The sequence below is a fragment of the Stegostoma tigrinum genome, chromosome 40 (assembly GCF_030684315.1).
Source record: "Stegostoma tigrinum isolate sSteTig4 chromosome 40, sSteTig4.hap1, whole genome shotgun sequence".
In the NCBI taxonomy this organism is placed as follows: domain Eukaryota; kingdom Metazoa; phylum Chordata; class Chondrichthyes; order Orectolobiformes; family Stegostomatidae; genus Stegostoma; species Stegostoma tigrinum.
Window position 1 is genome coordinate 1,125,329 of NC_081393.1, and position 25,284 is coordinate 1,150,612.

Here is a 25,284-nt window from a genome sequence, read left to right on the forward strand (position 1 = left end):
GCGGCACTCCCTCAGCACTGAACCTCTGACAGTGTGGCACTCCTCAGTACTGACCCTCTGACAGTGCGGCACTCCCTCAGCACTGACCCTCCGACAGTGTAACACTCCCTCAGCACTGACCCACCGACAGTCCAGCTTTCCCTCAGCACTGACTCCCTGACAGTGCGGCACTCCCTCAGTACTGACCCTCTGACAGTGTGGCACTCCCTCAGTACTGTCCCTCCGACAGTGCGGCACTGTCTCAGCAGTGACCTTCCGACAGTGCGGCACTCCCTTAGCATTGACCCTCCGACAGTGTGGCACCCCCTCAGTACTGACCTTCCGACAGTGCAGCTGTCCCACAACACTGACCCCCCGACAGTGTAGCACTCCCTCAGCACTGACCGTCTGACAGTGTGGCACTCCCTCAGCACTTGATTCTCTAACAGAGCAGTGCAGAGTTGTCACTCAGGGAGATATTGAGATTCATATGTTTGTTTTGAAGAATGACAAAAGTTGTTACAGTGTGTGACTGGGTTGATTTACATATTTCCGTTGTTGGATGACTGTGGAAGGTGGGATGACAATCTGGTCAGAACTAAATAACTTTGGTGCCTCTGATTTCTGGGTTCAGCCAAAGCCGCAACTGATCAAATGGAGAGATTTTGCGTTTCCATAGCGCTTTTCGTTGCGTCAGGACGCCCAAAAGCAGGCAGTTTGCGGGGGAATGAAACACTTTTGATGTGTCGATTTACACAGCAAGATTCCGTAAAGAAATGGGTGATAACGACTAGATCATCATTTTTTTTTGTTATCCCGATGATCGGCAAATTTTGAGCCAGGCTCGTGGCCATAGCTGCCCAGAAATCAGAGAAGGCAACTTATTTTGAAAAGTGCTTAGCTTAGTCACTGAGGCCGTGGAGAAGCGGCTCTCGTTTAGGGGTGGAGTCCACTGGAGCTTGGAAATATCATGACTCTGAGCCAATGATCTGTGCAGAGGGCGGGCCCAGCTCACCGAAATTTCGCATTCACCCAATGATCAGGTGGATGGCCTGAACTAGACAGCGGAGTGGAGAAGCGTGAAGCCAGCGATACAGTCTGCACTTGGCGAATGGGTCAGTGACCTGGAGTCAAACTGTGTACTTAACCGGCAGCGGACTGCACTCACTCACAGGCAACTGCTAGCAAGCGGCCGTCTCTTTTCCACTGATTCATTCATTTTCCTGTTGCTTCGATGCGTCCCGGGGGTCGGATCTGGTCACTGCCTGGCAACTTTTACAAGTGAGTAAATGTTCAGGACATAGACTTTTCGAGAATCGATGGAAATGTGCAACTTCAGTGAATGTTAAGAGTTGCGTGAGTACAGAGTTTTGACGGAGTGCTGTGCAGGTTCCGTGTGTGTGTGTCTGTGAGCGGAGTTTGTTTCTTCATGATGAAATCTTGCCCTCCAGGTAAGCAGCAGTGTTCCCAGTATCACCCCATTAAACAGTGTTACATAATTCCTATGGAAATGAAAACTGTAGTCGTGGAGAGGTCAGAGGTGTGTAAAAGGTAGGGATGGGAGGCAAGAGGAAGGAACCCTGTTCTCAATCTCCCCCTGGATGCTGTTGAGTGGTCCCAGTGCTGTGTAAGGTCATTTTGTGCTGGTGTAAAGATACTCAGGTGCTTCCTTGTTGGCCCCTGTGTGGTATCATGTCAGTGTCACCTTGCTTGCACATGAATTAACAAGGGATTGTGGAAGAGAGCACTGGCATTGCTGAGCTCCGGCATGTCATTGATGTGGGAATACCACCGTGAGTATGACTTGGCCTGTGTCACTTCACCTTGTGCTATTCCGTCAGCAGGATCCAGGCCAGGTGCCCCATCACTCCGGCTGCTCACTGAGAGTCATGGGATCAGAAACCTATCAGAGTTGCATTGGGCAAGATTGCGGGGAACTTGGGCCATCTGCCACAACCCTGTCATTTGCTCACTTTTCCCGTGCACCTTCTAACAGGTGTCAGTAATGCATTATACCACACCAACAATGTTCCTGAAGACACACATACAGGAAGCAGGCTGGTCCAGCAGGTGACTCAGTACCCACAGGGGAATTTTTATTTCACCATACATGTATTTTTATAGAAAGTGTGGTCAGTTCTCTGTAATAAAATTCTGGTGAAAAGCAATTTGACTAATGTTTACATGAGACGGTCTCAGGAACAAACGTTTTGAGAAAAATCCCAGGCAGTTTCAGTATTTGAGAATGATCATTATTATTTTGTGCTATTGATTGGGGAAGTCCTGCTATGCCAGGAAATGGGGAAAGGCCAAGTGTTAAGGCAATGATAAACAACTTGGTGCAAGCCACCTGTGGGTAGTTTTACTTTGTGGTTTTGTTTCCATGTTGACCCTTTATTGATCCTGAAATGAGGTGTCTAGGCTGTTTGGACCTCAGTGCTGGACAAGCTATTGGAATTGGTTCTGAAAGACAAGATAAACTGCCACCTAGACACAGATTAATCAGGGATAGTCAATGTGGATTCGTTTAAGGAAGATCATGTGAATCAAACTTTTTGAGATTGATGAGGGTACAGTGGCGGATGTTATCTACCTAGATTTAAAAACACATTTGACAAAGCCTTAAGTGCCAGGTTGGTCAGAAAAATTAAATCCCTAGCGATACAGGGGTATGTGATGAGTTAGACCCAGAGTTGACTCAGTGACAGGAAATGGAGGTTGATTGTTGATTAATGTTTTTATGAATGGAAATTGATTCCCGTCGTGTTCCACAGGGCTTATATTGGCTATATTAACAAGTTAGATTCAATTGTGGGAGGCATGATTACATGTGAGAGGAAATTTGCAGATGACACAGAAGGGTGACTTAACTGAGATGGACAGAATGAGGGGTTTATATTGTGTAAGCAAGGAAGACATTTTTCTCCAACAAGATAAAGTCAATAAACAGGCTACACAGATTTAAGATATTTGGTAGAAGGATTAGAAGGGACATGGAGAAAATCCTTTTCACCCAGAGGGTAGTGCATGCATGAATTTCACTGCTCATTTCGGTGGCTGAGGCAGAAACCCATAACTCCATTTCAAAGGAACCTGGATCTGCTCCTGAAGCACTGTGACCAGCAAGGCTACAGACCAAGTGCTGGAAAGTGGCAGTACAGAGTCAGACAGCATAGAAGGAGGCCCTTCAGCCCACCTTGTCTATGCTGACCAACAAACATCAACTACTCCAATCCCATTTACCTGCACCTGATCCACAGCCTACTATGCCGTGGCATTTTAAATGCTCATCCTGTTGCTTCTTAAATTGTGAGAGTACCTGCCTCCACCATTCCCACAGGCAGCACGCCCCATATTTCCACCACCCTCTGGGTGTAAAAAAGCTTTTCCTTCGATGCCTTCTGAAACACTTACTCCTCACCTTAAACTGATGTCCCCTGGTCTTAGATATGTCTGCCATATGGAAAAGATTCTCACAATCTGTTCTGTCATAATTTTGGATACCTCAACCAGATCACGCTTTATCCTCCTTTGCTCCAGGGAAAACAAACCCAACTTATCCTGTCTCTACATATAACTGAGACTTTCCATTCCAGGCAACATCCTGGTCTGCACTTTCTCCACTTCTTTCCAACACATCCAGAACATATTCCAAGATTCCAGCTGTGGCTTAACAAGTATTTAGAATGGGCAGCCAGTTTTACTCAGCGAACACAGACAAAATGAGCCAAAATGGCCTTGTTCTGTGAATAAACTTTTCTGTGGTTCCATGATTAAGAACGAGAGAGAGATGCACTGTGCACTACCTACAAAATGCACTGCAGTAGTTCACTGAGGCTCCTTTGAGAGCACCTTTCAAATCGTGATATCTATCATCTACAAGGTAAAGGGAAGCAGACATATTGGAAAACCACAAGCATCCAGTTCCCCTCTCGGCCAGTGTCCATCGAGTCTTGTAACAATTTTGCTGTTCCTTCCTTGTCGCTGATTTATATGTTTGGAACTCTCTGCCTAACAGCACTGAGAGTACCCCTACAGCACATGGACTGCAGCGGTTCAAGAAGGCAGCACACCACCACCTTCTCAAAGGGCATTTAGGTGAGGGCAGCAAATGCTGACCCAGCCAGCAATGACCATACCCTGTAAACAAGCTAAAAGGCCATTGATCCTTTTTAAGAGACCAGCATAAGGTCAATGCAAAAACACTGATTTGTGGCTAGCAGCTTATACAGTTAGAGCCCCTTTCATAGTTTCTGAGCAGCCCCCAAATACTCCATTTTTGAGCACATTACTTCTGACGTGTTGTCTTGTCACAATGTTGGCAATCAGATCCCACAAACAGCAGGGCCAGAGATGACAAAGTAGTGGTAGTTTGGAATGTTGGATGAAGATAAATAAGAGGCTAAAGGCTACAGAAAACCTTTCCCCCTTTTTAAAATAGTGTCTGTGAAGTCTCTTGTACTGACCCAACAGGACATACAAGGACTTGGCTTAATGGCCAATCAGAAAGGTGTGAGCTGCGGCCTTCATCTCTTAAACTGGAACTGCAATTGTTGAGGTCCGTTTCATGCACATTCAGGCACTTCTGTCTTATCACTTCTGTAAGCTCACAAGGATTTCATGTAAAATCTGGATCTCTCTACCCAAAAAGGCTCTGGATGCCAGGGGAATAACTGTAGCTTTTAAGAGGCTGTGATATTTTTGCTGAGTGACGGTATCACCGTATATGAAGCAAAGATCGATCAATGAAGATAAACTCTGATTGAATGGCATTGTGTTCCAGTGCTAAAGTGAACCTGAAGTGCAAGAGAGGTAATCACTGGGCCATACAGTCCCTTCTGGTGAACCTGTGACCTTGACACCCCTGCTATGGGGAAAGTACACATTCTGTCTCAGACCAAAAGCTTGACTTTCAGGATTCCATCCACAGTGCAAATCTTTCTGATTTGCAAAATTCAAATAATTGCAGAACAGCAGAATTGTGCCAACATAAGCAGCTAAGAGAAAGTCAATGACGGAAGAAGCTTGTTGCTCTTCACTTATTTTTAGATCTGCTGTGTCAGGAATAGAACAGATTTTCCACAGTATTTCACCTCATGCTGAGGAGTCATTCTGGAGCGTGTGAGTGTATTAAACAGGGAACATTGAATTTGAACTGAAGCTTGTTGTTGACAGTGTGGTCAGCGGCTAAGGAATAGATCCAAAAAAGCATGAAAGAACAGAGTTGCATTGCTACAGTGCATGTCATACCTCATGTCATTCCAAAGGGCTACATAGCAAATAAAGTATGTTTCTAAGTTTGGTCACCACTGTAATGTTTGCAAAAATTACAGCTAAGTAGCGCACAGCAAGCTCCCAGGAATAATAATGTGACATTGACTCGATTGTACTGGTTTACATATAAATATTGACCAAGACACTGGGGATAACAAACCTGCTGCCCTTTTAACAGTGGTCTTGAGAACTTTTCTGGCCATCTGAGAGGTCTTTGGTTAAAATTTCGTATAAAACACTGTCATGCTGTTTGGGAGTATTAGCCTAGAGTTTGTGCTCAAGCCTCTGGGCTGGGAATTAATTGAACCCTGAGGCAAAAGCATGCACATTGAGACACATCTGACATCTAAGAGAGTGCCCTGAGTTACAGATCCTTTCTTCCACCTGCATGCTAACTAGCATCTTGGCATGGGTTTGGCTGTTTTGAAGTGGGTACTGGCATTTGTGAACTGCTTTGTTTGGTGATGAAAGCAATTACGAGAGTCTGGGATATTTCTCAATGTTTGTCCTGTGGGCTGACCTATTCACAAGCTACCTAGATGTTGATCCTTAGGTATGTGTCTAAAGTTTATAAAGTAGGTTCCAAACAGTGTTCAGATACTCTTTTCGAGGCATTTAGATAGACACATGAACAGCCAAGAAATAGAGGGGTATAGACCATTCACAAGCAGAAGGATTACTTTAGAATGGCATCATGGTCAGCAAAGACATGGTAGGCCAAAGGCTTTGTTCCTGTGGTGTATTCTTTTATATTCTATGTTCTATCCTCCAACCAAACTTACCTCAAATACTGAACTAAAACAAAGAACTGCAGAGGCTGGAGATCTCAAATGAACACAAACAGAAACTGCTGGAGAAACTCTGCTGGTCTGGCAGCATCTACAGACAGACAACATAGTCAATATTTTGAATCTGGTGACTCTTCTTTAGACCGAAGGGGAAGTTGAAGGTTGAAAGCCATCTCTGATAAGTCATTGGATAGGTTTCAGCTGAAGTATTGTGTCCAATTCTGGACATCACACCTTTCAATAAGATATCAAGATTCTGGACAGGCTGGAGCAGATTGACTAAAACGGCACCACGGATGAAGAATCTTAATTGCCTGGAGAAATTGGTGATGTTCTTAAAGCTGAGAAGGTTAAGGGGAAATTTATCAGAGATGGTCAGAACCCTACAGAGCTTGACATTAAGTCAATGAAGGGAAATTGTTTCCAATGGTGGGAAGAGTAACCAGACAAAACAGATTGAAGCTCCAATCCAAAAGAAATGGAATGAGAGATTTGTTGGATGAGATTTGTTTTTATAAATCTGGAATACGCTGCCTGCAAGGATAGCAGAAGCAGATTCACCAGCACCTTTCAAAAGGGAATGAAATGGATAACTGAAGAGACAAAATTTCAGAGTGATGAGAAAGACCTGAAGAACAGAACCTCTGGTGACATGAGGTAGGGTGCGAGAAGGCTTGTGAGCAGCATAATTCACAACATTGACCAGTTTCACTGAATGCCTTGTTTCTGTGCTGAAAAACGGAGAGCGTTACTGAATGAGAGACAGAAATTGAAATCTGCATCCGTGCTCCAGCTGGAAGTCCATGACCTTCCCAATAGTTATGCTCAGCAGATAGATGGGCTGAATCATTAATCATGATCAGATGCAGCACAAACCAGTGAAATGCACAGAAGACAGTTATATAGTACTGAGTAGGGCTGGCTGCAGTGTGTCAGAGAGTCATCAGATGCTTTCTGCTGCAAGCTCAGAAGTTCTCATTTCCAATCAATGGCCTCGGTTTTCGAGAAGAGTGTACGTGAGTTAAATGACGGTTGTGATCCTGAATACTTGCGTTTAAAGTCAGTTAAGATGACTTAGAAAGATTCAGATATGTCCAGTATTTAGCAGAATATATTTAAGAACTAGCACTGTTGTATTTCTGTTGTTTTATCTTTTTTTTCCAAAGAGGAAATGAGTAATAAAGGGAAATTCTACAGTATGTATTCAACAATGAGACATTGAGATAATCATATCTGTAAACAGATGGTGTTATGTGTGTGTATGCACGCCTTTTTTCTCTGAGTTTCTTTCTGTGTGTGGGATGTCTCTCTATGTTTCTCTCTGGTGGTAGATAGTGGAAGAAAGATGATTGGCATTTGGTATATTTTTCAATGAAGTAGTGGGTGGAAATAAGTTTTTGTTTATTGGGTGTAAACTAAGTAGAAAGTGATGTGACAATGGCCTGCGGCCTTCCTGCTTGGGCATGAAGTGCTTGCACAAAAGTGAGCCTCCGGCCTTTTCTCCATCCTAATATCTGCAAAGATCAACATTTTCTTTCCACGAGGCAAACTTTCAACTGACTGCTCCATTACCCTACATGACAACAATGACAAAGCTATTAAGGTCCTTTGTAATGACTGTAACAAGGTCAGCCAGGTTGACCTCAAAGAATGTGGATTCCCTGATTGAGGCTGTTAACCTGGTCCAGTTAGGGAGCCCTGGCTGACAGATAGAATCAGGAGGGTCAGAGGGTCTGTTCTCTAAGAGCTGATTCTGAGGAAACCAGACTGGTGACAAGTACTATGCACATGTAAGTAAAAGGTGACTTGGTGTCTGGATACTGGCCTGTGTGGAGTTATTTCATCCCAACTGGCTGTGAAATGCTTCGGTTTTCTTTACAAAAAGTTCTACCAAAATGCGTATCTTCCTTTCCAGGGTTTTTGTTTTGCCATCTACTATAAGCTAGTAAACTCTGTTTCTCTCTGTGCCAAACGAGATGAAATCTTGAACTGGGACAGTAGGTGGGAGAAACAAATCTGTGAAGCATTAAGAGTTTCAGAGCAATGCTTTGAAGAGATCCTTCCAAATACATTCCCTGCTCCTCCCCACTATTTTGAGGTTTCAGTGAGGAACTGATCTTTCTGCCATCATGGGTACAGAGATAGTTGGAGTGATGTCTGGGGGGTGATTGAAGTGGAAATATCACGGAGAAATGTTAAGATTAGAAACAGATCGGGGCTGGAGTTTCGAGGAGATGGAGCAAAGCTTGAGTGAGGTTGGGGAGGGTGGAAGCAAATGGTCCATTTGGAATGAGCCTGAAGTATGTCAAGAAGATGAGATTAAACTGAAAGGTTTGGCATTGTTTGGGGCTTCAACATGAAGTAATTGGAAGATTTGAGATAACAAGGTGTAGAGCTGGATGAACACAGCAGGCCAAGCAGCATCAGAGGAGCAGGAAAGCTGACGTTTTGGATTGAAACTCTTCTTCAGAAAAGGTCTTTCATTTTCTGAAGAAGGGTCTCAACCCAAAACGTCAGCTTTCCATCTCCTCTGATACTGCTTGGCCTGCTGTGTTCATCCAGCTCTGCACCTTGTTATCTCAGATTCTCCAGCATCGGCAGTTCATACTATCTCTGTAATAATTGGAAGATTTCTTCTGTTTGTGAGCCAGTGAAGAGAGATCAGACGTTGGAAATTGTCACTGAGAATGAGGAAAGGTTTAGAGAAATTGTTTTCCTCCTGATTACTGGGACACGTACTGTTCAGGCAGGGGCCATTTCAACTATTGAAGATAAATTAATCATTATTTAAAGATCAACAGCCAATTTGTGCAAAGAAACGTATCAGGTTACAGCAGTGGGATTAGTTTGGGATTGATGCAGTGTCATGGTAGAAAACTGGGCTCTGCAATAGTGTTGGGCTTGATACAGGGCTGTGGGAAGTGAAGTTGGAAGTCCATGGCTGTAGGCTTTACATTATCAGTTGTGAAGGATTGGATCTACTTGATTTGGCTGAAATTGGAAATGGTACTTGCTTGTTGCTATGACTAATTGATCCATCGATTGGCATTCTGTTTGTGCCAAGAAGGTAACTAAGAAACATTTTCCAAAGAACTGAATGCTAAACAGTGTTCTTACTGTCTTTCCGATTGTAATGTAGTCCCCCCCAAGTCTCAAAAAATGAAGTCTCTGCAAATGAAGAGCTAGCCTGTCTCATGTAACAACAAGATCTTGCTGCATCAGACGTTATCACTGCTGACTTGGAATAATCACCATGCTGAGGTACTTACTGCAGAGCAATCGCATTTCCTGTAATCACACACGTGAAAGAGATATTTGTTTTTCACCACAAAATGTAACTTCGGAATTCAAGAAGGCACAATGTGAAAGACTAGGCAGTTTCAGTGGTCTCCCTGACTTTTGAGGTAATATTTGATGCTGTGTCAATTTTAAAGTTCGGAAACCAAAGCACTTAATAGGCGAGACGTGAATGGAAATTCTTTAGGTTCATTTCCCTGTTTCCTGTGAGTTTAAAAAAACACTATTTATTCCCTGAGCAGGAAAGCTACATAATTAGGTCAAACTGCAAGGCCTTACAAATTGTACTGATCAATCTCATTCCCTTCTTCTATGTAGGTTCGGCAGGGTGCTCCGATCTCCTCTGACAGTCCAAAGATATGCAAGTTAGATGGATTGGCCGTGCTAAATTACTCACAGTGTTCGGGGATATGTAGGTTAACCATGGGAAGTGCAGGGTTATGGAGAAAGGATGGGGATGGGTCTAGGTGTGATGCATTTTGGAGGCTTGGCATGGACTTGTTGGGCGAAATGGCCTGTTTCCACACCGTAGGGATTCTACGCTATGTGGTGGGCTTAAGCATCCTGACCTCACAGGGGTACGCTGGGTTGACAGCCAAAGGTACGAGTGGGTGCTGTTGCAAAAACCCAGCTCCTGATTTCCATTTACAACCAAAAGACTTCTCTCTCCCTTCCTTCATTGAGCTTCCCTGGTATCTGGACACCCTCATCAGTTTAGTTGGAATAGAATGACAAAAGTACAATTGGGCAGAATGGGTACTGCCTGCACATACAAAGAACCGATGATCATCTCAGTGATGAAGTGGAGCTAGGAAGAGGTGATGGCCTGGTGGTATTATTGCTAGTTTGTTTATTCAGTGACCCAGTTAACGCTCTGGGGACCCAGGTTTGAATCCCGCCACGGCAGATGGTGGAATGTGAATTCAATAGATATCTGGAATCAAGAGTCTAATGATGACCATGAATCCATTGTTTATTTTTGGGAAAGAAAACCTATCTGGTTCGCTAATGTCCTTTAGGGAAGGAAACCGCCATCCTTACCTGATCTGGCCTACATGTGACTCCAGACCTACAGCAACATGGATTACTCTTAATTGCCCTCCGGGCATTTAGGGATGAGCAATAAATGCTGTCCTAGCCAGCCTTGCCCTCATTCCATGAACGAATAAAAAAAAACTCATTCAGTGCTCAGTGATCTTCTACATAAAATCAGCTGATTTGAGATGATATTCTTTCATTAATGATTTGTCCTTGCTGCAGTCAGACTCTGCCAGGACAGCAGTGAGATCTGTCTCTTACCCCTTCTGCTTTTTACCCATTCCAGATGCAATGTGAATTGAAAGAACTTCCCACTGGACAGGTAGAAAACAGTGAAATGGATGGAGAGATCCTGGAGGTGAAGGATATGGTGCAAGGTGATAAAGGGCAGCAGAACTTCCTCGTCGATCTGTACAAGTTTATGAAGGAGAGGGGCACTCCCATTGAGAGAATCCCACACCTGGGCTTTAAACAAGGTGAGCTTCATCATCATCCTTAAAGCCGAGATTTGGAGATGCTGCTTGTTGATTTAGATACTGTAAAGAAAGGACAGCGTGCAGACTCTCTGCACTTGATAAACAATGCTTTCATCACAAACCCAATGAAGTCAAAGATTTGTGTACATTTCGTGCCATTCTTATCCTCAGGTAAGCATTCATAGCCAAGAAAGTACTTTTGAAATGTAATCACTATTCTAATGTAAGAAACACATCAGTCTACTTGTGCATGACTAAATCCCACTAAAAGAAAATCTGATAACACCAAGACAAGTAAACCCTAGGATACGAAGAAAAGTCCAGTGCTCTTTGTTGAATTGTTTCTCGGGATCTTTGACTCCTACCCTCGAGGGAAGACATGGCCTCATTTCAAAGCATTCTCCAAAAGAAGGCTCCTACCCTGCCCTCAGTGTCATGCAGGGAATGTAGGCCTTGATATGGGCACACGTCTCTGAAGAAAGGTTTTGATCCCACATCATTTGATTCAGAGGAAAGACTGATTTCAAGGGGAATGTTCCAGGTTTAGCTGACATAGATTTGAAGAGCAGAATAGGAAGGACAGGGAATTCTCCTGATTTGAGAGATTCAGTCTGTCAGTTCTGGAATCTTTCAGCTGTGCTACGTTTTACGTGGACTATACCAGGTTGACCATGAATGGGCTGTAACTTGTCCAAGCTTTGCACTTTACCTGATTGCACTGGATATGATTTTAAATCACACTAACATTATGAATCTTTTTCTCCCCTCAGTTAACCTGTTGACACTCTACAAGGCAGTTGAGAAGCTGGGTGGTTACGAAGCGGTGAGTAATTTTTATATTTAGCACTGATCTAAAGGTTTTCCTCCCCTGGAGAAAGATAAAGACATTGCCCATCTTCAATTCCATCAAGTTATTCACTGCTGGTTTTATTGGACAGTTAATGTGATCAATATTCGTCGGACCTTGACTTTCAATGTCCCGAAAGAGTGCGAAAATCCGTGTCAAGTTGATCCCAGAACTGTGATGTTATGAGGTGGATCCCTGCTTTCCTTCACTCCACTGTTAACAGTTATGCATTCAGAGGCCTTGGCCCAATACTCTGAAGCTCTGTTCTTAAATATCTCCACATTATTATGTCTCTCTCCAATCTTAAGATGCTTTGGTCAAGCTTTTGGTCACCTGACCTCATGTTGATTTATGTGGCTCAGTGCTAAATGTGTGAATGCAAATACTTGTTATTGGTTGAGCTCTAATGGCACAGCGAGCAATGTCCAGCATGGGGTTCCATCCCTGTTCTGATTGAGGTGGATTTGGAACCTCCCTCCTTGCCCTAACAACTTGTGGTCAAGGTCGCATCTCAACAAAAAGACCAGAGGGTTTTGATCCACCCTCCCAGCAATGTTGCGGGGGTTTATCTTCCTGGACAACTGGTAATATTAAGACAGAGGGAGAGAAGAAAAGGTCAACATGACAGACCCTCAGACAGGTGTCTCTAAAGTAACTTTGCCTTCGGCTCTTGTAAATACCTGGACATACAAAGAATTGAGGGAATCAGATGTCAGAATTACCTCTGGGAAGAGAGTGAAGAAGAATTAACTTGTTGTTAACTGGTCAGATTGAATTTTGACCTTGCTATGGTGGCTTAATCAGGGAGCGTGACCTGCAGCTTTCTTGTTGAAGTATAAACTTCCTGGATTAGAGGCGTTATGATTAACAGCAAACGTAAACAACTGAAGCAAGTGGAAGAAGGGTTTGGAAATTAGTTCCTCCAGTTGGAAGTGGAAAAATAATTAAGGCAATGTATTAGACCCTACTGCATCCAGCTTGAAAATAATTTTGACACAATAGTTTTTGAGTTTATGTGTCAATGCCATTCAAGTGGTATGCCTCTTCTTAATTCATTGCTTGAAATAAAATGCCAGGAAACAAAGGCAAGTTATGATAACCAAGGGGCAGAAAGGATTTCTTCAGATCTTTCTGTTTTATCTTTTGCCTCTCTCAGATGATCAGTTTTAAAGGGGAGGGAAGGGTACGATGAAGAGTCCAGAGTTGATGCTCCACAATGCTTGATAGACCAGCTAGTGGTTTCTTGATTCCCTCAATTCTTTGTATGTTCAGGTATTTACAAGAGCCGAAGGCAAAGTTACTTTAGAGACACCTGTCTGAGGCCCTTTCATGTTGACCTTTTCTTTTCTCCCTCTGTCTTAATATTACCAGTCGTCCAGGAAGGTAAACCCCCGCAACATTGCTGGGAGGGAGGATCAAAACCCTCTTGTCTTTTTGTTTTCGCTGAATTACACAATTGTTACACAAGGAGACCATTCAAGCCACTTTTAATCTTAGTTATAACGATGTTGAGGAAGGGAAGAAGGATGGACTGTTAAGAATCATCCAATTTGGTCGGGCGAGTCTTCACTTCTAATTGCTGTGGAAATCTCCAGACATGTGTCAGGCAACCAGCATGAGGATGGCCACTTGGTGATGTGAAAACCCTCCTGGAATATGTTCATCCAGAATTGGCAACCCCAAGCTGTGTAACAACATACTGGAAAAAATGTTCTGAGCTGTTTGAATAAAAGATTGAAGTGAGGAGTTTCAATGCTGCCTTGTCTCTCCTGGGATTGAGTTCCCGTCCAACAAAAACATGGACCATAAATGCCTGCTTTCGTGATTGGTTGGCACATTCCTCTCAATAACCTGGAACTTGGTGGACTCCAAGAAGAATCTGAACCCTGGCCTTTCACCTCTAGGTCCTGGGTACATTTCCATGCTTCGGTTCCCAGGATTCTTCAGCTTAGAATTACCAAGAATTAGTGAGTCCAAAGCATATTGTGAGCAATATGTTATTTTCTTGAAGCAACAGGCTTGAAAATGGGATCGCTTGCTCTAGAACTGGCAGCAATTAACTCTGACTGCCTGTTGGCAATGGCAGCCCTCACAAGAATCCAGGTCATTATAAATCAGATTCAGATTTGGCAGAGCAGAGACTTCTCTCCATTAGGACTGTTCAGGCTTGAGGGACAGAAAAGCAGTGGGGTTTCACTTCATCAGATTTTACAGCCCCTGTCTTATGGTCAGCCAAAGACCTTACTGCTGGGGAGCAAGGTACAGTCTTGATGCTCTCAATCGAACCAATGTACAATTACAGGAGGAACACACAAGGTGATCTTTGGGTCTTTCAGAGGAGCTGAAGGGTGTTCTTCAGATCCAAGGCTTTCAACCTGTTGGCCTCTACTCCTGTTTTTGTGTCTGGTTCCCTATGCACAGCGTGGATTGAACAGGCACCCATTCAGTATCTTAAAGAGAGCTCAGGGTCCCAGATAAATTCACAAAGTCTGTAAATCTCTGCACCTCAGTGACAGTTTGCAGCTAAGTCATCTTTTGAGCTACATGTATGCAGCTGGGGAAAATGTCACCACTATCTCCTGGTTTTTCCCTCCCTCGGCAGGTGATCACTGTAAGATTTGCAGAAAAAGCATAATTTGTGGCAGCTGCTCCATCTGCATGGAGCTAAAGAACTAAAATAAGAAACTGCTGTCACTAGGAGATTTGGAGTTCAGCATCAGGCTGCAACTTGCTCTCTCTTTCTCACTGAGGCTGTTTCTCTGTCTTATATTGTCTTGCTGACTCTTTCTCTCTCTGAGATAACACTGACTGTGTAAGTGTTCTTTACACAGATGCATCTTTGTGGTACTGGCGTGAATAGTGAGGGTAATATTTTTGTACTTCTTGCTTGGAATAGCAATGGTTCTAGAACAGGTGCAGCAGGGGTTTAAACTCAATTCCCTTGATACCCACTTGGAGCATTGTTTGAGCAATGATCACCATTATAAAATATTGCTTAATACCGCCTTTAAATGGTGTCAAGATTTCTTGTCTTCTTTGCATTGTGATGGGGAAGATAAGATTTGGATGCTGTAGACAGTCTGATCCATACTCTTCCTCACTGATTTACATCAAAAAAAAGAATTTCCCAACTGAGTCATCAGGTGTCCAAGTGATTCAGAGGTCTTTAAGGCTGCAGGGCTGATAGTCAGTAGACTGTCTGAAGGGGACAGCTATAGACAGAAACAGAGATACCTCAATGACTCATGAAGAGGCTGGATAACTCAGTGTGTATTGACCATTCAGGTGATGTTTGTTTGCAGCACAAGTGTCCATTGTCAGTGACAGACAGTGGGCACTGAGGATCCTGTTCAAATCTCAGCATCCGAGTTTTTCTGATGACCAATTCCTCACAAACAAGGTTCTGCCAACACTCAGATATCTAGTCACTGAGGGCTTCCCCTGGGAAGATAAGTTAGGTATTAAATTTAGAGTCATACAAAAGAGCTTTGGTCAATCTAGTCTTCCAAACCTTTGTAATCCCTATGTACTTTGCTAATCACCCTGTGCCGTATTTGTTGACTTGAATCTGTTGCAGAGGTTTCGTTGAGGTCCTTTGCTTTGTCCCTGTATCACTGATATGTTCTATGCACTCACGGCCTTTCAGTGAAAAAAACTTACTTCTTTACTTGTTATTGTTTATCTTGGCCCTTAATTCCTAAAACCTGCACATGGCAATGCAACTTCCATTGATCCAATTGATTTAAACTTTTCATAATTTCAAACAGCAAATATTAGACATTTGTTCTCTTGTTTTTTGAAACAAGCTGGTGTTTAAAATTCAATTGTCAACTGCACCTCTCCAGTCCAAACCAAAAAAAGGGTAAAAATGAAAGAAAACTAGTGATGGTCTCTAAAGCCCTTTTGTGGGAAAGGGCTCTGCCTTATCAAATAGCAATCAGCACTGTTTGCACAGCTCCCGATATCAGGACTGATACAATTTGACGACGGCCTGTCTGGACTGAAGCCTGCTCCCCTACAGAGGGACAAATTATTTGTTCTGTCAACTGATTCTGTCCTTGGAGTCTCTAAATTGCAGAACATTTATGACAGTACCCATGGTGCATGATGAGGTTCCAGGTGAAGACTGGCATTCCAGATAACTGAATGTGACAAAAGCTGAAGGACACAAATGTAGATCTGATGCTAAAAGCTGGTATAACAATGTAGAACTGATGGGAAGCTGAAATGAATTGGATACTTCAAAGCAAAGGAATCTTCACGCGGATGGATGGTGGAGTTTAAGCTACTGGGAGTCATCGAGGGGAAGCAACACTGATGCCTGAATGTTGACAGCTCACTGTTGTCAGGCAAATGGGGGACTTCCCATTCAAACAGTCAGATCTTGAATTGAAAGTGTTACTGAGAAATAGTGACTGCAGATGGGCAATGTAACAGGAAGTGCGCATGTATAGAAGTTTGATAAAAATAGACAGTTAAGGTTTCTTGCTAAAATATTAGACAGAGAGAATCTGTATCAGTGCGGTCAACCTTCCACCACCAATATTGCCATCATGAATTTCCCGCTTTTGGTTGACTTTCCGCAAATTGGTTTGTTTATCTAGAGTGCAAGAGGTATACAATTCTGTGATATCCAAGTTTCTGTATGAAACACTCTAACCTTTGCCTTTTTTCCAATTACATAGTCACTATTCAAGAAATTGTTTGAAGACTGCCTTGATAATGATAGATTAGTTGGTAGATTCAAAGGGATGTGCTTTGACTGAAAATATTTGTTAACAGGATATCATGATCCTAGCTGATTGTAATACTGGACAAGTCAGATCCCACAGTGCAACTTGGCTTGACAGACCATACATTTTAATATTTAGTATGGAAGTCAGTCACTGAACATATTCACAAGAGACTGCAAATTTACTTTCAGCAAAAGAACTTAAATGTGTGTTACACAAAAACACATATTACGCTATGTAAGAACTATTGGAACAATCTCCTGCAAACATCAGAAAGGATCCCTTTTACTCTCGCAATAACCTCACAGACGCTGAAACCACTCAAGCTTCTTGTTCAGCCAGTACTTCTGTAATTATTTGCCTTTCAGTAAATTTCTCATTCACTCAACACAATTTTCTTCAGTTAGTGTGTGCCTTTAAAACTACTGTATTAATACTTAACATGAACTCACATAAATGATGTTTTCAACAGTCTCTTATGCTGTTTTCCCCTTTCTGACACCTCCACAGTCTTCTGTTCCTGGAGATTTCTTTCCACTGATTTCTGACCAACTCAGGACTGCTTGGAGACTGCACCTCTGCGTCTCTCCTACAGACTGAACCCCTGTGTCTATCTCTGTCTCGACCTCCCTCTCTCTCTGGAGGTGATAAAACTCAAGTTAGCAAACACCTTAGCAATTCTCTCCCAGGTGATTGGATATGTTGCTGCAATCACAAGATTTATTGTAAATACTGTCTGAAGTAAATGTTCAAAATGACTGAAACGGTCAGATTTTCACAGAAATTAAAACTGAAATCCACCTCCAGCATGTAATTCATGGTTGTCAAATAATGATAAGAATTATTTATTATGGAACTTCATAACAAAGTCTACCATTGTTGTACTCTGCAACTACCAGGATGGCAGAGGTTAACGGAATGAATCTTTGTCTATCGAGTTTCAAGAGATTCCCATTGTAATCCCATTTCAGATTAAATTAATTCAGTACAACATGCCCTCCTCCTGAAGAGTTTTACTGGTTCTAGAGATTTGCATGATGATCTGGGGGCAGCATTTATTATCTAGCTGAGCGGAGCCTAAGCGATGAAGAGCACCCCCCCCCCCCCATTGTATGGCGCTGCCAGAAAGACTCGTATCACTTCAGCACATTTCATGACTGAATAAACTTTGTAAAACATTTTCCACTGAATGAATGCTCTTATGAATTGGTGTAAGGTGGAACATGGCATGGAGTGGTCATGGAACCTTTTATATTTACCTGCAGGGGTAAGAAAAGATTTTGGATTAACATCACGTCCTCTCTGTTTTGCATTAAAATTGTTGACCTAAATTATACATTCAGGCCTCTCGAGTGGAACTTGAACCCATGGATTCAGAAATGATAGGGTGTTATCCATTAGATTGCAGCTGAAACTTTAATGACGTTTAGGGAAAGGGACTGGGGGGGGATAACATAACAAAATGGGCATTGGTTCTGACAGCAATCCACCAGCTTTATTGGCTACTGCTTGTCATCAACTTGGAGTTCTGGTGTTTGAATTTGCAGGCTGAGAGGTGCTGCTCCTGTATCATAGCCACTAGCCAATTACCTGTACGGTTTGTCATTGCAGGTTACAACCAGCCGCCTCTGGAAGAACATCTATGACGAGCTGGGTGGAAACCCTGGGAGTACTAGTGCTGCCACATGTACCCGCCGGCACTATGAGAGGTAGGTGGCACTAGCTCTTGTTATGGGTGGCACCTGAAGGTCTCAGCTTTTATGGAGTCATACAGCAGAGAAACAGACCCTTTGGTCCAACTCGCCCATACTGACCAGGTTTTCCAAACTAAACTAGTCTCATTTGGCTGTATTTGGCCCAGAACTCTCTAAACCTTTCCTATTTATGTACCCGTCCAAATGTGTTTTAAATGTTTTGACTGTATCTGCACCCACCACTTCCTCTGGCAGTTCAATCCTCACATGAACCAGCCCTCTATGAAAATGTTGTCCCCAGTCCCTTCTGAATGATAGTAAGAGAAATTTAAATGAACACCCATTCCTTACTAATGTGGTTGCACTGTCGCTTCCATCTATAATGCTGAAAGTTCGCAGCATTCCGACACAATCCCAGAACTGAAAATGATCGTATCCAAGACACAATACCAGCATCAAGAAACCAATCAAATTTCTGAAGGCAGATCAATTTGGATTGGTGGTACAGTTAGGACAGTGTTGAGGGAGCTTTACTGTTCTATCTAACACCATGGCAATGCTGTCCTGGGACAGTTTGATGGGGACGATGTAGAGGGATCTTTACTCTGTATCTAATCTGGTACTGTCTATGTTCTGGGAATTTTTGATGGGAACGTGTGTAGAGGGAACTTGGCTCTGTATTTAACCCAGCGCTGTCCCTGCCCTGGGATTGTTTGATGGGGACAGTGTAGAGGGAGACTTATATCTACACAGAATGGTTTTGATACAAAGCTCTCCCTACACTGCTGCATCATTGAAGGTAATAGTTACATAGCATTTCATCATTCCTCCCATTCTATCTTGACAGCCATTCAGTTAGCTATTTCATTCGGGCTGGGAAACCTGGCTACCCAGTGAAATGTCACACTCTAAGTGAACAAATGATAAATCTGATTTTTATTTCTGGTGCTTAATGCAGCAAGCCAAGACACTAAGGGAATTCTTCTGATGTGAAATAACTCTAAACGGGCTGATATCCCATCACCAAGTGACCCTTTCATTTACGCGTGCATTATACTTGAGTCTGGGCCAGCTTCCTCAGAGAACCCTTGACCCTCCTGTTTCTATCTGTCAGCCAGAACTCCCTGAGTGGACCAGGTTAACAGCCCCAGTCAGGGAACTCACACTCTGAGGTCAACCTGGCTGACTCATTAGAATAGAATATAGAAGAAGAGAATATCCTGTATTGTCATGTGTAGTCCAGTACAGAATTACAGGATTATAGCCAAAAGTTTACAATGGTGACCTCTAATGGCACCATCTGAGGAGAAATTCCTTGCTACAAATCTTGGATACAGAAGAGCAGCATGAGTCGTAACCCAGCTCCTGGTGTAGTGTGAGGGGAAGCAAGTCCCAGAGCACTGCAAGAGGTAACCCAGGTCCTGCAGTAGCATGTGGGGAAGTTCCTAAAAAAAGTTAGAAATAAGATAGTTATAACTTAGTTAAAGGATTGACATTACAGTCCATTGACTAAGCCAGGGTTCGTGCTCTAACCAGCTGCACTTGGCTCCAGTCCAACAACTGTCCTACTCCCTCCAAGCCTCCAGTCCACTCCTTACCCACATTCAGCTGCACCAAGGTAAGGTGTGCTGCTCTGGGACTGGCTTCCCCCTTGCCCCGCGCCGGGACTCGCTTCCCCCTCGCCCCGCGCCGGGACTCGCTTCCCCCTCACCCCGCGCCGGGACTCGCTTCCCCCTCGCCCCGCGCCGGGACTCGCTTCCCCCTCGCCCCGCGCCGGGACTCGCTTCCCCCTCGCCCCGCACCAGGATTCACTTCCCCCTCACCCCGCGCCGGGACTCGCTTTCCCGGCGCTACTCCAGGACCCAAGTTACCTCTCGCACTGCTCCGAGACCTGGGTTTCCTATTGCACTGCTCCAGGACTGCATTAAAGGGAGATAGATAGAAAAGAAACACCAGGGACTGGCAGAGCAGAGGAGCTCCAGGTGCAGTGTCCCATTCTGCATCCACCTTGCAGGAAGTTACATGACAATCACTGAGTGATGATTTTCATCCTGCCTGTTTTACCTTTATTGGGAGAGTTCAGAGATGTTGTGGCATGGGTCATTGCTAGATGTAGGAAGCCCTTATAGTGTGATGTGGAGTTTGCTGTCATCCTCTTCCCCTTTTCTCTCTCTGGTAGACTGGTTTTACCGTATGAGCGTTACATTAAGGGAGAAGAGGACAAGCCACTGCCAACCTTCAAGCCTCGGAAACCATACAATGTCATGAAGAACAAGGAAGGCAAAGTATCTAGTAATGAGCAGAAGGAAAGAAGCAAACGGAAACGTCCAAACGACAACATGCAACAAAGCAGTGAGACAGATAGGGTAAGTTCATCAGCTTTCAGTAACTCCCAGTAACCCAAACCATTTTTGGCAGAACATGGGTCGAAACTGGAGATACAAAAGCCAATGAGATCAGAGTAATGTTGCAGCTACACTGCAAAAAGTGCAAGGTTGAGCAATTGGTTAGAAAGGCCACATAGTGTGGAGCTGGAGGAACACAGATCATTGAGGAGAGATGTTAGTCTGGTGGAAGGTTGGTGGAAGTATGGAACTCCCTTGCACAAATACCAGTGGATCAGTTGCTCGTTTTAGATCTGAGACTGATTTTTTTTTGTTGTTAAGCAAAGGTATCAAGAGATATGGGCTAACAGCAAGTATATGGAGTTAGGCCACAGATCAGCCATGATTTCACTGAATGGTGGAAGAGACAGAAGAAGCTGAATGGCCGACTCCGGGGTTTCTACCTTTATACTGCAATTTAATTTAAAATTTTCAACTTCCGATCAAGCTCCCAATCTCGGCCATATTTTTGTATGTACAAGTGTTTGCTCATTTCATCTCTGGCTCAAATTCTTAGGGTGTTCTACTCTAGCCTAGACACCTCATCTAGCAAAATCAATCTGCAAAATCTGTAAGTCTAGAAATGTTCATCTTGGTTCAAATTCTCCCTTAACCAAAAATCCAAAGAATGAAAACAGACATTGTCAAATCTTTCCTCATACAATTTTATCCACATCACACCCAGGTCTCAAGAGGATACGATGCCTCCTGTCCTGTAGGAGAATGGTGCAGGTACAAAGAATAGGCTTTCACTGATAGGAGAGGCCAGGAATTGAGACCATAAATATAAATTAGCCACAAACAAATCCTACAGGAAATTCCAGTTTCCTACCCAAAGATTGTGAAATTGGCTGTCATGGGGAAAGGTTGATGAGAATGGTACAAACAAATTTAGGAGAAGTTCTATAAAAAGGTAAGGAAGAAAGTAATAGGGTGAGAGGTTGTGTGTTGGGAGTTAGCTCAGCAACAGCAGCATGGGCCTGTTCAGCTGAATGGTAAATACTATGTGAGATAAATTGGCCTCTTCCATTTCTTGGGCCAGTCGGGTAGTTGCTTTTCTGCGTGACTTTCACCAACACCTTTATTTCTGAGCTGTTCATCTGTAGCCTTGTGACTAAAGATTTGATCATTATATCTCCCAAACAGATGGTTCCTCAAGTAGTTTCTGAAGATGTAGGAGGGGATAAGAAAAAGCATACATCTGTGGACAAGGAGTCGCCATTCCTGAAAAACACTACAACTGGGAGTGAAGACTCCAACAACCAGCCACTTAACATACTCACACCACAGGATAGCTGTGGGCACAAGTCTCCAAATCAAAATGCAATAACAGCCGCTGAAAGACCCACACAAAATAGGATCTCGGAAGAGGTCTGGGACACCAAGGATTCTTTTTCAGAATCAGTTTCCAGGGCAGTGATGGGCAACAAGATTGTGGACCATAATGGACACTGCGTCACTGTTGATGTGTCAGAAGAGATAGTCCGAGGACACACTGCCAATAGTAAAGATGACAGGACTGGTTCACACCAGGCTCCAGCAATGTCAGCCAGCCAGGACAGCCTTCCAGTGCCATTACCACCTGAGGCAGATAAAAGCCACATGGCAATCTTGCGCCACAAGAGAGATCAGGAGATAATGTCACCTTTGGCCAAGAAAAAATTCCTCGCACAAGGCAGTGAAGCAACATCTCTCAGCTTTAACGCTGTAGGCATCTCATCATCCTCAGCTGCAGTCAAGTCGGTACAGGGTAGTGAGCCTCCAGTCTCTTGCTCCCCACCAGAAGCAAGCATTCATAGACCATCTGTCATTCATCACATTCAACCCCCAATACAGGCCCACCTAGATTACCGCTCCGAGTGGTCCTTCAACAATAATCTGGCCAAATATCAGCTTTACCCCTTGGATCAGATCTCTTCAACTAATGGTCAAGGGGCACAGGAAGAACGGGATCGAAAAGGTAGGGCAGTTGAGCATTCCCATCCCCTTCAGTGCTATGGGAATTTTTGTTGCAGCCCATATATGCATGGTCTGGTGAAACCCTTTCTCCATTACCCCAGCAAAGGGTCACCTTTTGGTTGCTGTTCTAATCAGAGAAGCTTCAGAGAGTTGAACAGCAGTGCAGTCCCAACGCTGACAACAGCGGCGTACAAGACAGCAAGGCACTATGACAGGACACTCGCCCCACATGATCAGCCAACGGATCTCAGCCTCCCACGAGCTAGTTCAGCCAACTCGCCCCAGACCCAGGTCTCCTGGGTCACAGAGACCAAGAACAGCACCTCACCACTGAGTAAGAGCTCATTTAGTGGCCACACCTCACCATCCTCTTCTGATGGCCGGCCCAAAGCCTGCTGGGTCCCACCCATGAGTGTCACCCTCCCCCGGCGAGTTCCAGCCAAACGAGCAAAGAGTGCTGGGCTACTGATCAATGCCAAGAGTGGGCCTCCCAATTGCCAACTTGCCCAGCCGACACAGAGAACGCAGAAGGAGCTGGATGCAGCTTATGGGAAGAAACTTCGCATCGTCTCTCCTCTACATGTTACCAAGCATCCAGATATCAAGGAGAGCCAGAGGATCTGTGATAGTAAGACAATGAGCAATGAGCAAAAGTCCTCACTACCTGAAGTTTCTACCTGGTTGCCTACAACACTGACGCCTCAGGAACCTACCTTGTATGACAGAGCAGGGGCATATTTGCCAGGCAACTATGCTCATCACTTGAGCCATGTTAAGAATCCAGCCCTCTACTCCCCACTCATCCCCAGGCTAACTATAAATTCCTTCATGATCCCAGCTATTCAGGGACCAGTGCTGAGTTCCCCTGGCCATCCTCTAGATCTGTACAAACACTTAACCATGGGCACGTCCTATGAAAACCTTCTCCATCACAGACTGTACCCGAATCCTCCCCTGTCCTCTTTCCACGCAGGCCACAAACTATAGCCACTTGATCTCTGGTGTGAAGATAATTGTCCTCCACCACCTTCCCAACTGTTGTCATTCCTCCTGTTGAAGACACACAAGGACTTGTTATGGTGAGCCAGAGTAGAGTTGGTAATGAATGAGACAGGCACATATGAATGGAACCTTTGAACAGGATAAACTGGAGCATCTCATAAGCTCCAATGTGACAGCCAATGGGGCATGCACATTTTCCCATCTGGGCAGAATCCCAAAACATTGGTGCTCATCAGCACTTTGTGAAAGATTTTGAAAATTTTAAGTGGACCAATCGGGCCACACTTTGTTGTTGGTGATATTGTTTGATTCAACAAGAGCTCACTTCAGTGTTAAAGAGGCCTTTCACTTTTGAACTCTGTGAAGATTGGAAGAAGCTGTGTTTTCTTCATGCAAAAAGATTGATGGGACTTCAACTGGTCGACAACTTGACAGACTGAGATCTTTGCCATGGGGCTTAATAGAATCAGAAAAGGGTCTCCTGAACCAAATTCAGCAATTCCTCTGTACATAATCCTTGCATATATGAAGTAAAAATGTCTGGAGTCAAAGAAGGGTTTACGTTTGTTGGATTTTGATACACTGCGTGAAGGAACCCGACTCTGATGTGATTTACGATTGCCAAATCTCAAGGTAGACTGTTCACAAAACAGGGACTTCTGTGAAGATTTTTTAATATATAATAAGGATTTCAAATAATACATTATTTTGTGTGGATATGAGTAAAACAACTCCCAACTGGTTAAATGCATGATTGATATACATGTCGAACCTCTAGTGATATTTATTCCCTGAATTAACATCACTGGAACAGATTTTTCTTCTTCATTCTTTAATGGGATCTGAGGAAGGCAGATGTGAGTCAAACAGATTGCTGTGGGTCTGAAGTCACATGTAGGTCAGACCAGGAATTGCAGCTTTCCTTCCATAAAGGACATGAGTAAATTAGATAGATTTTCACAACGATTAATGTTTCATGATCATTGTTTGACTGAGACCAACTTTATAATTCCAAATGTATTCATTGAATGTAAAATTCACCAGCTGGTATGGTGAGATTAGAACCCACATCCCCAAACTGGGCCCCTGGACGACTCGGCCAGTGACATTACCACTACTTTTCCCTACTCCCCTTCAATTCTTTGGCCAGCCATCATTTGTGGATGCCTGCTTTATGTAAATTGCCTGCAAGGTTTCTTATTTTAGAATTGACGACATATCAGTGGCTGTTAAGTGTTTTCAGACTTTCTGTTGGGAATGAGACTGTTGTCTTGTCTCTCTCTTTCTCTCACTTTGTTTTTTTCCCAGCCAATTGCAAGACTGCGGGCAGTAGGTAAGAGGACGGAAGGGTCCCAGCCCGAAATATCGACGTTACTGCTCTTCTGATGCTGCCTGACCTGCTGCATTCCTTCAGCTCCACACTGTATCGATTCTGACTTCCTGCATCTGCAGTTCTTGCTATCTCCAAGAGGAGGGATGGGATAGATTGCTGGCATGGGAAGAGGGATTTACCTGTGTTGTGTCTGTGCCAGGGTGTGGGCACGTGTTCATTGCCCTGATGGGTGCGTGATTTTCAAATTAAGGGCACCACCTGTTATTGGATCTCTTCAGTTGCAAGCAACTTTTAAAATTCTCTCTCATGAACACGTTTGTGGAAAATCTTAGTTAATCACAAGTCCTTCTACCTGTACAATGGTTTAGTGGCAGATTGTTGTCTCTCTCCGTCTCGTGATTTCTAAATTCAGTGGCTGAACTGAAAATTCATTGTATCATAGTTTCTGAATTGGAGCAGGGTCTCCAAGTCCATTTTATC

At 43.8% G+C, this 25,284-nt stretch overlaps 1 protein-coding gene across 1 annotated transcript; it reads left to right on the forward strand.

Moving 5' to 3' along the window:
• Positions 1-1,069: 1,069 nt before the first annotated feature.
• On the forward strand, positions 1,070-25,284 carry LOC125448067 (AT-rich interactive domain-containing protein 5B-like). The gene is made up of 6 exons (XM_048523046.1): positions 1,070-1,260; positions 10,663-10,852; positions 11,623-11,675; positions 18,044-18,141; positions 20,306-20,492; positions 21,657-25,284. The coding sequence occupies exons 2-6, from the start codon at positions 10,663-10,665 to the stop codon at positions 23,454-23,456; spliced, it is 2,328 nt and encodes a 775-aa protein (XP_048379003.1). The 5' UTR covers positions 1,070-1,260; the 3' UTR covers positions 23,457-25,284.

Excerpts from the sequence above, each read along its gene's own strand:
- LOC125448067 (XM_048523046.1), top strand. The coding sequence starts at position 10,663 with ATGCAATGTGAATTGAAAGAACTTCCCACTGGACAGGTAGAAAACAGT. Across the intron at positions 11,676-18,043 it reads AGCTGGGTGGTTACGAAGCG|GTTACAACCAGCCGCCTCTG; the intron begins GTGAGTAATTTT and ends TTGTCATTGCAG. Across the intron at positions 20,493-21,656 it reads AAAGCAGTGAGACAGATAGG|ATGGTTCCTCAAGTAGTTTC; the intron begins GTAAGTTCATCA and ends TCTCCCAAACAG.